The sequence below is a fragment of the Aythya ferina genome (assembly GCF_964211825.1).
Source record: "Aythya ferina genome assembly, chromosome: 3".
In the NCBI taxonomy this organism is placed as follows: Eukaryota; Metazoa; Chordata; class Aves; order Anseriformes; family Anatidae; genus Aythya; species Aythya ferina.
Window position 1 is genome coordinate 17,595,997 of NC_140298.1, and position 14,006 is coordinate 17,610,002.

At 47.0% G+C, this 14,006-nt stretch overlaps 1 protein-coding gene across 3 annotated transcripts in view; it reads right to left on the reverse strand.

Annotated features, from left to right (window-relative positions):
* The window catches only part of GALNT14 (polypeptide N-acetylgalactosaminyltransferase 14), a 78,389-nt gene that overhangs the window by 62,371 nt on the left and 2,012 nt on the right, over positions 1-14,006 (reverse strand). Inside the window, exon 1 of one of the 3 annotated variants that reach the window (XM_084512556.1) lies at positions 2,975-3,241. The exons of 1 other annotated variant lie outside the window; for it this stretch is intronic. In XM_084512556.1, coding sequence (XP_084368682.1) covers positions 2,975-3,106 — 132 coding nt within the window. In that variant the 5' untranslated portion in view covers positions 3,107-3,241. Of the gene's footprint in view, positions 1-2,974; positions 3,242-14,006 lie in introns of those variants that run through there. One more of the 3 variants, XM_084512558.1, reaches the window with a different exon arrangement.

Genomic DNA, 14,006 nt, shown 5'->3' on the forward strand with positions numbered 1-14,006 from the left:
GGGAGCAAAGGCTCCCTGAGCAGGAGGCAGGGGAGGGGGCTGGCAGTACTTCGGGCCAGGCATTTCTGCAAGCTGTACATTCCCACAGCACTCTGCCCGCCTGTAGGGTACTCTCAGGCAGCCTGATTTTGCAAGTGGGCTGAGCCACTCCAATCCCCTGGAGTCAATGAGAGCCATGAGGACACAAAAGACCAATTAACTTCTCCAAGTCCCATGTACCCAGCCAGAAAAACACCGGGGCAGGGAGACATGCTGGAACTAATGCCTGCGAAGGATTTGGAAACCCTACACTGAAAGTGACTGCGCAGGAATTACCGCTGAGTCTCAGCTAATCAGCAAAGCTGAGTGCTCTGCATTGATCACCCAGCGGATGCATGCCGTGTCCTGCTGGCTGCCCCAGCCAGTAACCAGGCACTCCACCACCATTCCTCACCCCACTGAATTTATTTGGCTTCAGAAAAGGCAAGAGGAGACTTTGCTTATTGCACAAATAGAGTTTGACCTGCCCTTTGGGGAAGAAAATGAAAGAAAAAAAGACAGCAACAATACCCACACAAACAGCAGTACAAGACGACAAATTTGTCCTGTGTACAGCTTCTCTTCAACAAGTTTCGTGGTCCTAAATGGAGTGCATTATTTTCTTCCACACCGTCTGCCCCGCATGGGGTTGCTGCACCCCACAGGCTGCAAAGCCAGCCCCAGCACATCACACTGCTGGGCAGGACTCAGAAATCGTGGTAAAAGGCTGCACGGTGAGCGGCAGACTGGAAACACAGGGAGGAAAGGATGAGCAGTGAAGGCGCTGATGGAGCTTGTGGCAGCCACGAGCAGAGCAGGCACCTCGAGGCACTACCAGCTGGAGCCTAACTACGAGGGAACCAAAGGTTAATCCATGCAAGGCATGATACACGGCGTGCAAATGAGCACAGAAATAGAGCTGTACTGAGAGAGGAGAATGCTGCCAGGAAAGTTGATGTGGATTTGCTCCGTTTCTCAGCTGTAACCACGTCACAAAGTTTGCAGTGTTGTAGCAACCTACCACCTCCACTGCTGGCTCTAGGAAGCTGGGAGGACCTCTGTAATTGCTCGTGCCTTCGTTAGTGGCAGCCAGTCCCATCAAACAGGGAACGGGATGCACACTGCCAGGCCCATCTCTGGCTACAGCATCCCTGGCTTTAGCGCTAGCATCAGCTCAGAGGGGTTAACTGAAGCAGCATGACAACCAGCACATAATTCACACTACTCAAAAACGGTTCCCAAAGCCAAAAATGTAATGCGTTAAAAAAAAATGAATCTGTACTCTGTGAATCTCAAGGGGATGCCACTGTTTTGATGGAAAATTCAAAGGAAGTGAAGGAAAGGCAATTTTAGCAGTCAGATTGCTGGAGTGATGGCAACTTGGCAGCTGCAGCTTCAAAACTTGGGGCCTGATCCTGTGAGATGGGAGGAGTTTGCTTTGCCTGCTGTGGGAGCCCAGGCAGGCCCCGAACAGCGTCAGGGAGCTGGAGGTCGGGTGTGGGGGGCAGGAAATGGGACCAGGGCCTGCTACAAGGAGCAGGTCCCAAGAAGCTGCAAAATGAAGCAGCTGGTGCTGAGCAAGAAGTAAGCTTCATGCAAAGAACACAGCAGCTGCCTGCAAGCATGGGAGGCTTTATTTTTCAAAACCTTAAGAGCACAGTTCTGACAGAAGGCCATTTACACAAAAGCATAGTTACCGTTACAAGAGCACTCTCTAGTTTTTTGTTTGTTTGTTTGTTTTTTGTTTGTTTGTGGTTTTTTTTTTTACAGTGACCTCCGCTAGGACAGAAGTTTCCAAAAGCCTGAAGAACCCATTCAATCATTTTCATTTAATAAATAAATAAAAGAAAAAACAACTGCTCCACATGAAGAAAAAAAAAAAGTAAGCTTTAAGAGTTCAGATTTTTTCTTTTTTCCCCCAATAAGGTTGTTAATTTAGTTTCAGAGGTGACATACATGTGAGAATCTGTGAAGACCTGGCCAGCATGCATGGCTGCTGCAAGCCATAGGACAGTACTGAGGTTGATGCTACTGGTGCAAAGCTAAGCTGAGGGGCTCTGCTACGATAACTATCAATTTCAGCAGGCCTCGGATTAGGTAACCAGACGTAACCCAATTTGTTTGTTCACTATTTACAGCAGTAACACTAAAACCGGGATCATACTCTGCACACTCTCAGAAGTTGACCCTCTGCCTAGCTCAGGCCACTTGCACCACTACCAAAGAAACACCCTGCGACCTTGTACGAGCACAGGCTGCATGCAACTCTCCTGCTTTGCACATCGTTCAGGCAGGGAATCTCCTGCTTTTTCCTCCTCGTGTCAGCTCAGATGCTTTTTGTCTTTCTCCCGTGCTGTCACCGCGCTGCACTCCAAGCTCACAACACACCACGGAGCCGTGCAACTGCACACACAACCTCCTGCCACCCAGATGGAGCTGGAGAGGCTCCTACCTGCACCCTGCCTCCCAGCGGGGCACAAAACCCAGGCCGAGAGCCCGGGGACACGGCGGAGATGCCGGCCGAGGCTCAGCCCAGGCACCCCCCGAAGGCTCCCGGACGGCTTCCCTGGGGCTCGCCCCAGAGCTCAGCGCAGGGGCTCTCTTCTCGCCTTGGAGGGGCTGGGAAATGCCCAAATCGCGACAAGTCGTCGTGCCCTGTCCCAGCAGCAAAGCTGGGCTGGGGGCTGAGCCCTGGGCACCGGGGGGCAGCGGGGGGGGGGGTGAGGCACGAACTGCTCCGCGGAGAGAAAAACCCCACACGCACCTCGCCATCGCCACCTGCCAGCACGGAGCCGGTGCCAAACTTTCGGGGGAGCCTGGCAGCGGGGGTGTCCCGCAAATGTCCGGCAACTTCTTCCCCGGGCAGCGGGGATGCCTCCGACCCCCAGCGGCAGCCCCAGCACCATGGGGGCTGCCTGCCCCGTCCCCTAACCCCGTCCCACTCTCCCCCCCTTACCTCCGCCGTGCGCCCCTCGGGTCCCGCCGCCGCCGCCGGCTTCCTCCTGGCCCCGAAGAAGAGGAGGAGGAGGGCGGCGATCCACAGCACCCCCAGCACGGCCAGCGTCAGCCGGCGGGGCGGCCGCCTCATAGCGGGGAGAGGGGGAGGCTGAAAAAGTCCAGAAGGGGGAGAAAAAGGCGAGGGAGGTGAGGGACGAGGGGAGGCGGGGTGCCGCCGCCTGCCTCCGAGCCAGCGGAGCGAGCCCCGCTCCCTGCACGCACTGCAGGGGAGGGACCGGCAGGGGAGGGGCGGCAGCGCCGTGGGGAGGGAGGCAGGAGCCCAGGGAAGGGGCTCCCCTCCCACAGCCCGGCCCCCTCCAGGCACCCCGAGCCGTGCCAGCCCGGCCATCGCCCCCTCCAAGCGCCGGGGAGCAGCCGGAGCCACCTGCCTGGCCCGGCCAGAGGGGAGGTGAAATGGGATCGGTGCGTTTGGAAGGGAAGATGAGAGGCTGGGGAGCTGGCCAGAGCACTTCGAAAATAAAATCCTAACCAGGGATGCGCAGCGGAGCGGCTCTTGGCGTGCCAGCCGCTGCTCGGTGCCCTGAGCCCCTCCGGCCACGGTGCTGAGCGCTCACCCCTGTCCCAGGGGATGCTCCTCGCTGGCTCTGCACGCAGCCTGGTACAGCTCCTTGCTGGCTCTACACCCTGCCTGTTCGTGCAGGGCAGCCCGAAACGGGGTACACAGGCATTGCCAAGAGAAATAAAATCCTACAGGACACCAGAAAAGAGTTGCCTTGCCCAGCTGTCCCCCCTCACCCACCTGACGTGCAGCTCTTGCATTCAGCTGGCAAGCACTGCAGCATCTGTGCTTCCCCATGCAGAAGATGTCAGAGAATAAATCAAGTATCGGAGCAGATATGAGTCATTTGTGTTCGTATGAAAACTACAGAACAAGCCCCATAAAACCAGGAACCCGTGCATAAAGTAACATATGGAATGAATCAAAGATAAGATGTCAAATGCTGGGAAGTCCAATGCACGTGTTGTAAGCAATCTCTCCTATACATTTCCCACCCGCTGCTCGCAGTCTTGTTATTTCCTGCAGTTGTTTTGTGTCACTTGCTAATTTATCACTTGTGATCCTCACCCTCTGTCCTCCTCTGATTAATTTCTAGGGCTCACTAAGTCCTTTTCCCCTAACGTAATCCATGCCTCTCAGGCCCAATTTTCACAGATACATGCTCAGATAAAGATTTCATTAGCATCCACAAATGGGGAATTTCACTTTGTTTTCAGGCCACCTGACTCTGAAGATTCTCTACCAGAATGATGAAATCCAGGCCCAGCAGGCAGGCTCGGGTCTCCCTATTTTCTTCCCCAAACCATTGCTTTGTACCTTGTACTGAGGGACCGCTCACCTATGCCACATACCTACAGACCACCTGAGAAGCTTCCAGCAGCTGAGGTGCATCAGTGGTAGATTTTCACCTGGTTTATGTTCTTGTTATCTTGCACGTACCCCAACTCTTAGACATGGACCCTCCGCCACCTCTCACATACCTCCCTCTGATCCCTTTGGCACAGGAATCACTTTCAAGCCCCAGATATGCTCTTTCCCCAAGTAGAAAATAGCCAGCAGTGCTTTCCTGTCCCAGACAAAGTTACCTGGGCTGCCATATATAATGCAGCATTCCCCCTGGCATTTTTGCAGAGGGTGCTGGTCCCTACCAGACCTTGCTGCTCCATGCTAGGAAGTAGAAAAGATTTTCCAGATAAAGGCGCCTAGCTGTTATCATTTAGAGGTGGATTTTAAAACCCCATCTTTTTTTGTAATTCAGATTTTCATTTGTAATATATTATAAAATATAATGGGAAATACAGAAAATATCAAGGAAATACACTACAAATTAGATTGCAGGAAAGATAGTAAATAGGCTGACCTGACAGAACTACGATCAGATAATGCTCTTATTACCTTGAGAAACAACTCCCTCTGCTGAGGGAAAGCTTTACTGGCAGGGCTCAGCGCGGTGATGAATAACCTAGCAGAGATAATGGGCAAAGGCCTCATCCTTCCCTGCTGTCACCACCGTTATGCCAGCAAGGAGCATCTGTCACCGTGCCATGGTGACAATATATAAATCCTTGCCTGACAGAGCTGCTTCGTGCAGATGTCCTGCAGGGAGACGGAGATCTGAGGAGCTCGGCTTCTAGGAAAGTATATTCCCACTGACTGCTGAAGGTACGGTGTGCACGGGTATGTTGGGACAGAAAATGCATTGAGCAGGCAGTAGCAACGGCTACTTAAACAAGAACAAGGCAAGAGTACAAATCTTCAGGTTAGGTGTTAAAGTCAGACTTCCAGAGACTCATATGCAAATATTACTACGATTCAGTAAAAAACATGGCAAGAAAAATATGTTCTGTTTTATTACCGATAGCTGTATCTTCCCTATTTTTTCCTAATTTTTCATCTGCCAATCTCAGCAACTTCACAAGTGAGATTAATAACATACTACCTATCTCCAGGAGAGCAGCAGCAGAGACAGAAAGAAATAGTCTAGGAAATGGGAGTTTAGCATGGGCAACCACAAATGCATAGAACTGCAGAGCACATAGCACCATACGTTTGTATAGAACCAGTGTTTGTATAGAACTCACCACTGTTTATGGCAGCAGAGCTTCTTCATGACGAGGTGCTGCTTGTGGCAGCAGTTATGACAGAAGGAATTTCTTTGTTGTTGTTGTTTTTAATCTTTATTTTTTAAAAAACAAAAGGCTGTGCCTTTAAAGGTGTCACTGTGGCAATACACGGCTGCACAGGGAAATAGATTTCATTCAGTGGCCAACAGTACAACTATGGTCCCTGATCCCTGCTCCAGGCTTGGAAAAAGAAGCAAATACAGAGATTTGTTTTCACTCCCCTGGAAATTCCCCCTGGAAGGGCGTGTTCTATGCTTACTGAATTTAACCACAGCGAGGACAGGGCTAGGAGAAGTGTGAGCACATCAGGCTGCTCTAAAACAGAGGTTCTGGCAAGTGCTGAGTGTCTCACAAGAAGCTCATCTCTCCGTTGTCCCCCAGCAGCCAAGGTGCCAGGGACTAGCAGGGGCTGCAGGGGGAGCAAACCAACACATGGCCGTGGCCCTGGCACCACCCTGATGGCCCCGGCCTGCTCCCAGGGGATGCTTCAGAAATCATTTGACAGCGCTGCCTGCCTAGGTGCGGAGTTGTACTTTGAATGCGTCTTCTCCACTTGGGCAGCGATATCACTTCTGCACATCCTCGCCCACAGTTACAATCCAAAAAGAGAAGTGGAGGAATTCGTTGGCACCACTGGAATTGTAAGCAGACCTTTTTCAGTAACTGTAAAGTTGTGGGGTTTTTTAATTAAGCCATAAGCGTTTTTCTCTAGCAAACTTTCCACAATGGCATCTCCAGTTAATTAAAGGTTTAAACTGTCAGAACAGAGTATGCATAAAAAAGAGAGGTGTTACTTTAATAGCATTTGTTAATTAAAGCTCTGGTCAGTTGCAGGAACAAAAGCTGTTCTGCAAATAGATGGGAACCAGAACACCTCCAGATCTTCATCTGCAGCTCCCACCTTCAAGCTAGCTTGTGTGACACCGATGGAGGAAACGCTGAGATCCCTCACTGCTGGGATGAATGCAAAGACATCATCATCAGGAGGCTGGAGGACCCCACCTTCCACAAGAAATTCTCAATTACTACAAGATATTTTGCTTCTTTAGCAGCTGTAATCAAGCAGCCACTATTTGCACTAAGTTTAGTTCACATTCTCCCCGGGCTTTGTCTCCACTTGCTGGAGCACTGGTTTTCTGGCTTAGCTGCAGCCTTTCCACTCACTCCCAGCACTCCCAGGGGCTGGATGGTGCCAGTAGAGGAGGTGTGGGAAGAAGGGCCAGAGCAGGGGGAGATTTGAAGCGAGACACGTTGGCTTCAGCATGTGGCTGGTGGGACGTGCTGAGAAGCACAAGACCAGATGTGGTAGCTCTTCTGCTGTGGTAGATGGTTTATGGACCAAGGTGCAGAAAGAAAGAGAAAGTGGGGGAGAACAGCAAGGGCAAATGGGTGAGGGCAATCACTGTGCAAACACAGTACAGGATAGATGAATATTTACCAGCAGTGTCTGAGCCTGCAGGGTCCTTGGCACCCTGCAGTCCTCATTGCAGCTGCACCCGTGCTCCCAGGGGACCCCGATACCACAGCAGCAGAGTGGGAAGGCAGTGGGGCAGCAGGAGGCAGCGCTGCTCAGCTGGTTCCCAGGAAAACAAGCTCCAGGAGATGGTGCTCCTGCATGCATACGGATACATCCTCCATCTCTAACAGAAAGCAAAGAACCCTTGCCAGCATTCAGAGCAAATCCTCTTGTTATTCTCAATACGTTGAATCAGTCATTTTATCCAGCTGCAGGACTGTGTCCCTTAGACACATTCGAGAACATAATTGCAGTTTGGACAGGTGACATTCACAACAGAACAAGTCAATTGATCAGTGAAAAAACAGTCAAAGCTTTGTCCTTAAATCACCTTTAATTCCTCTTTCCACTTGTGTGCAGGTGTTAAGCACATTTCAGAGCCAAATCTCAACTTCTGTGATATGTAAGCATGGCCTGACGCCAACCAGGGTTTAGGCATCGATTAACACAGCTGGCAGTATGCAATACTGCCTCAAACTTCTTGTGAGAAGGAGCATTTTCACAGCTGGATGTCAAGTTTTACCCTCCTCTTCCTCCTAGAGTTATTTTCATAGAAAATTGCCTGACTATTCAGCCCTCCCTTCTTCCAACAGATCTTAAAACCAAAAGGAATGAGCTACACATCATCTAACTTCTTAAGATTTCATCCACAATGTTTAGGTGACATGTCTCGAAATAGACATTTCTTCCATACACAAGCAAATGCTGTAAGTATAAAAACAGTGACTGATACTTGATCAGGCCATCTCCTGTTCTCAAAGCAAAAGATCCAATGTGCTAACAACAAACCCCTTATCTCCTTGAAAAATAGTTAAAAGCCAGCAGTAACTCTTTGCAGAAAGCAGACATAACCTGAAAGTCCATTTTTCTAGAGCTCACAAACTTCCCCCAGTCCAGGTGATGGCTAATTTTCCTTTGGGAGCCTGGTCTTGCCTGCCATTAAAGTACCTTTATAGAAATTCAGGCTTTTAATTTTTATTTCATATCCATGTAAACCTTAGCAGATCCATTGTGTTCTACAGGAAAACACACACACTGCTACAAATCCTGTCTACCTACAGGGGAACAATATTCTATGCTGAACATGCTCAGGTGCACTAACATCTTGTTTCCCTTCACCATATCATTGTTGCTGGTTAGAAGACAAAGCAGTGGTTTGGTTTTCCCACCAGTAGGACAAAATGTCAAGGCTGCTGTTCAGAAAACAAACGTTTAATTGGACACATGATTTATCCTTCCCTACATAACGACTCATCATTAACATATTCAAACCTGTTAGAATTTGTTAGCCCCAGAGGCTCTTGTTGGATCAGAGCAATCAATAGATGCAAACAGAGCAGGTAGAGAATCGATCTGGATGCTAAGAAGTTGAAATATTTTCCACTGGGAGCCATAACAACTCCTACCAAAAAGGCATTTCAACAGATGGTGCTATGACCAAGGGAAAGTCTAGGTAGCAGCAAGGCAGGTGAGGCATACCAAATAAGAAATACATTTTGATTTAACTGCACAGAGCAGAGCTTCCTCAGGACAACAAGACATGCTCCGAATAGTGTATGCTGTCCCATGCAGGAGGGTTATTTCACAGGGAAGTCTGTGTGTGCCAGAAAATTGGAGGAAACTGTTCCAAAGGTTCAGGCTCTGATCTCTTTGCAGTAATGAGCACACAAGAAGATGATGCATATGCATGTGAACCTAATTAAGAGCGGTAAAGCCTGGAAGATTGTCAAATTTCTTGGCAATTACCAACTTAAACACACACAAAAATTAAGATGGCCTTATAAACAAAGGGAAGTTACTGTGCAAAGTGCCTTGCCTCATTATGGTTAGCTGAAGCTTGAGCAGCAGGCTAGCTAGCGGGGAGGGAGGGTTGGAGGGAGCGGGGCGGTGGGGTGGTAGCTGCCTTCCATTAGCAGCAGGTGGTCTCCCTGGGATGGAGGCAGGATGCTGACATCCTTCTGCTCTTGCTGAGGCATCTCAAATGCTCCCAAAATGCTTTATCAGAACAGAAATAGAAAGAGGAGGGCGCACGTGACTGACAGCTTGGGCTCCTCCGTTGCTTTTTGGGCCTTTCTAATGAAGAGCATTCATGGACAGAGAGCTACCCTGCGAAAATATATTCACTAAATAAATGTGGTAATTATACTGTATATTATTCACAGTAGAAACAGCAGTAGGGAAGTGATTTGCATAAGAAATGTGGATTATTCATGTAAATGAGTGTGTTATTTGCTTGTAGAAGAGATCAAGTCTTGCCTAAAGATGTAAAACTCAGCTGCAAGTAAAAACTAACATTTAGCCAGTGTCTCGTGCCCACTGTCCTCAGCCTGCCTTATCAAATCAAACTCTGCAGGTCTAGCTCTATTTTTCTCATCACTTCATTTTGTTAGAGCTCATGAGCTCCCTTCAGTCCAAGCAATGGTTAATTTTCTTTTGGGAGCCTGGTTTTGACTGCCATTAAAATATCTTCGTAGAAACTCAGGCTTTTAATCTTTGCTTCAGCAAACAGATGCCAGTGGCAGGAGAACTGGGAGCACAGAGCCTTTTGTTTTTATCCTCCACGTGCTGGGTGCGATGAGAGACTCAGGTCCCAGTCTGGATCTGTCCTTGCAGCCTGGACACAGCCAGGAGGGGTAATTGTAACCCAGAACAAGCTAGCAGAGCCTGGCCGACCCCTGAGCTGGGGGAGGCACTGTATGCCCACCTCCTCCCCTCCATGCCACACCACAGCACACTAACTGGAGTTAACAGAAATTCTTTGGTGGTTCTCCAAATTCATTGCTACCATTTTACATAATTTAATGAGTAGTATTAAAAAATGGCATCCCTGTACAGCCTCTCCACTGAATTTCTCCTGCATTTTTTTTTATTTATTTCCAGGTACTCTGCACTATTTAAAAAAAAAAAAAAAAAAAAAAGAGAGAGAGAGAGAGAAAGAAGAGAGAGATCAGAGTTCCTTCTGCTGCTCTCAGCAACTTGTTCTTGCAGCACAGGAATTATTTGGTTACTTCAGCCCCTAAATTCTTTATGTGCCTAGTTATATGTTAATTTTGTATAGTGTCATCTTCTTTTTGCATTTGATACAATTAAAGTTCTGCAAAATTCAGCAGTTTAAAAACTGTTGAAAACTTGTGCACATTTGAAAACACTGATCTAGACACTGGAGGCTGTGAAGCGCCCAAGCCTTGCTTCCACACCCTGCCCTGCAAAATCAAGGAGAGCAGCCTGAAGTAAAAATTGAGTTGTCAGCAACATTCATCTCAGATGTTCAAAAATCTTCAATCCTTCAGGTCAAACTGCTTTTGAGATGCTCAGGGCTATTTCTGTGGTCTGAATTTGTCCACGGAGGCTGGGAGTCATGGTTCTCCACAGTCCCCAAGGATGAGCATCATCAGGCTAATATTCTGATAGCGTCACCAAAAGGCAGGTAGTGCAAGGTAGCCACTTTATGTCTAGTTGTGGCATATTTATGAGAAAGAAATGCTGCTTTCAGCTGAGGAAAACCAGCTACTTTAAAGCACCTATAGCTTTCATTTCATCCCACTTAATAAGCATCAGCTGCAGCCGTCATTCTCATAGCTGCATCTGCAGGAGCACAAGGATCTCCACAGCTCTCTCTGCAGGGTGCTCAGCTATTCACCCTTACCTCAACATGAGACACATGTATAACTTGTTAGAAACAAGTCAGAAAAAAATGGGTCCTTTTCTAATATGGCTCTTCGTACCAATCCACATGCTGGGTCTTTTGAATCTGAAAATGTAAATCCCACATTTCTGTAAGGTTTGCTGTAACTATTCCATCAAAATGGATTTGGGGAGAAAAGTGATTTTTTAATTGCATGCTTTTTTAACTGATCATTTTTTAAATGATGAGAATAATAATTGCTAGATTACAGTAGCAAATTTTCATAGAAAAACTTATTTCCTTCAAAAGCAGTAGCAAAGTCTATTTCTGTTGTCTCATAAAGGAGACAAAAATTTGTACAAAAAACAACCTCATCTTCAACCTGACTCTCACTATGAATTTGAGCTCCAAGGATGAAGTTGACTGTCCAGTTACAATGTTGTTAGTGATAAATGGGACACGTAATTCAACAAAGAATCATTTTCTATGACTTTTCACTGCATTTTCAACAACAACAACAACAACAAAAGTAGGAGATTAAGTTCAGGCAAAGGGCACTCTTTCTGCTTCGTATCTGCAGCCACCAAAATGACAAGTGCATGCTTTGCAACCAGCATCGGTCTCTGGCACTGCCAGGCTAAGTAGCATTAGTCAGGATTTTGCAGTTTTCATGCCTTTATCTGTGGAGCATCAGCTTCCTACCTTAGATAATTGATCTGAGCAAAACAAAGGTCTGCCTGGACTGGAGAGGAGAGCAATGGAGACATTTGTTTCCCTAGAACAGGTAGTGTAACAAATCAGTCCTGACTGTACTGATAAATTGAACTTCAAGCTCGGTGCTACTGCTTTTCAGGCCTAATCCTGTGTAAGACACAGCAGGAAGGAAAGGCAAAGGTAACCGTTAGCATTTCTTTCTCTAAGAGGAAAAAATATATTTTTTTTCCCCTTTCTCAGTGCAATATTTCAACTTTTTTTTTTTTTTTTTTTTTTTTTTTGAGGAAGATGGCAGGAGGAGGGGAGAAGGGAATGTGAGGGTATGCATACACAGATGGCAAGATAACAGAACTGCCCAGTGATCACTGGCTCCTTGCAAGCCTCCGACTTTGGGACAGGATCATAACTCAAGCTCCTGGATGCTAGCGAGGAAGAAGCATTGTTTATCAGAAAAATCTGGCTCACAACAGTACATGAATTACAGAGCAGTAGCACTCTAGTACACACGGCAGAGAGGAGCTCATTGTCCAGGTTCAAGGCTGGGCTCCAGGAGACAGAGGTTCTGATCAGGTCTTGACTGCAGAGCCCCACGCTAAACTCATGCCTATCACCCTTTCCAGGCACTGAAGAAGTATTTTCTAAGCAGATGTGCCCATCTGGACAGAAATCCTGAAAATGCAGAGCACGTGCAGTGAGGCTGACCAGTACCTCCTCTACCGCAGCTGCATACTTAATGCGTGTAATATCCATACCCAGAAAACCTCCAGCATATGCAGTAGTGTGTCCTGCTCTAGCTGATTAATTTGTTTGCCAGGAGTTCCTTTCAATTTCATGTCAGTATTGCTGTCGCAGTATACTTCATCATCCAGCTCCTCTTCACATGCCAACCATTATTTGCCATTCCTGTTATTTGCATCTGTCTTTTCAAAAAAATAAAAAATAAAATAAAATAAGACAGGCCTCTATTAGCAATACCCTGCCCAAGTCACAGCCTCACTTTTCTTTCATTCTTTCATTTCTTTCATGTTAAATGAATAGCACCCACTGCAAAGCTCAGCATCTCTATAAATGCTGTGGTTACAAACAAATGCATCCTTCAGCAGCCTTTTAAACCATTTTTCCTACAATGCACATTGTAAATGAAGAGTAATTTATCTTCAGAATTGCCCAGAAAATGTTATTCTGTTAGCAACATAAAAGCCTCACAGTGTCTGAGTAGGTGCCATGCCAAAAACATTTTGTTGTGAGCCAGATAATTCAGTTTGAATTGTACACAGTTTGGTATAATCATTCCAGTAAAGCATTCTTTACAATTCTGAAACAGCAAGTCACATGGCTCTATAAAGTTTATTGCTGCAAATGTTTAGTGATTCATGGCATGGCATGAATTCTGCTTCTTTCCTGGATCAAGTAATCAATAGCAAAATAATCTCCTTGCAATTGCATTCCTCTGCATTAAATAGGTATGAAGTAAGTAAGCACAAAATGTGATATAAAAAACAGTGTGTACAGAATTAAAATGAATGGCTATTTGAAGCTGGGTGTCCTGAAACCCCATTTTGCACACGGGCTGAGGGCATTTAAACTATGTCCTGCATACTCTCGGCCTTAAATAATTCTTGCAGAGCTGATAACACCCATTGTGTAACGAATACAGTTGGGACTAACAGATTTTCACCCCATCACATCCAGCAGAGTCCTGCTGCGAACTCTGTACTTCCACAGACACTCCTAGCCACCCAGGGGCATCCCCACTGGCACCAAGGACCATCTTCAAAGCACACAGAAAGAGCAAGATCTATGTTCCCTCAGACAACCTTTTGGTTCTTCTAGCGCTGCTCCTACACATATTAAATCAGTGTTTACAACATCACCCACTGAGTTGAGTGCAAGTTAAATCAGGCTTAGTTAGTTTGCTCCACTGTGTTCAGCTGCAAATCACAAAAGGGAGCAGAGACCTGACAACTGGGAAAGGGCACATGCTTTGTGATGAGAGCTGCTAAAATAGCCTCTCCAGGAGTCTGGCAGGATGGTAGCACTGCGACACATCTGCTCAAGGGCCTTGGATGTCCCTGCTCCCTCTATCATGTCCTGCCTCACAGTCTGAACCCTAGGGCTCCAGTGACACCACAGTGGGCCACTTGATAATTGATAGCTCTATCATCTGTTATAAACAACAACAAATACGGTTACCTAGCTATCCAGTTCTAACCGTTTTCTCATAAAACCTGTGAAAATAATACTGTTAGGAACAGGCTATTCAGGGGAATAAAGAGCACACCGCTGTTTATATTGTTTAATGCCTCCCGATAGGGAATACATACACTGTTGCGTTTCTCTCTAAATATTCTTGTGCAGCTTCAGTGCAGTAGTAAGCATGTACCTGAGTCCTTCTCATCCCTGAATCTCATGCACTCTCTAAAACTGTATTTATGAGATTAAGCACTTAGATTCTCTAACGCTACAGCCTACATGTGCCTGCATCACTTAAAA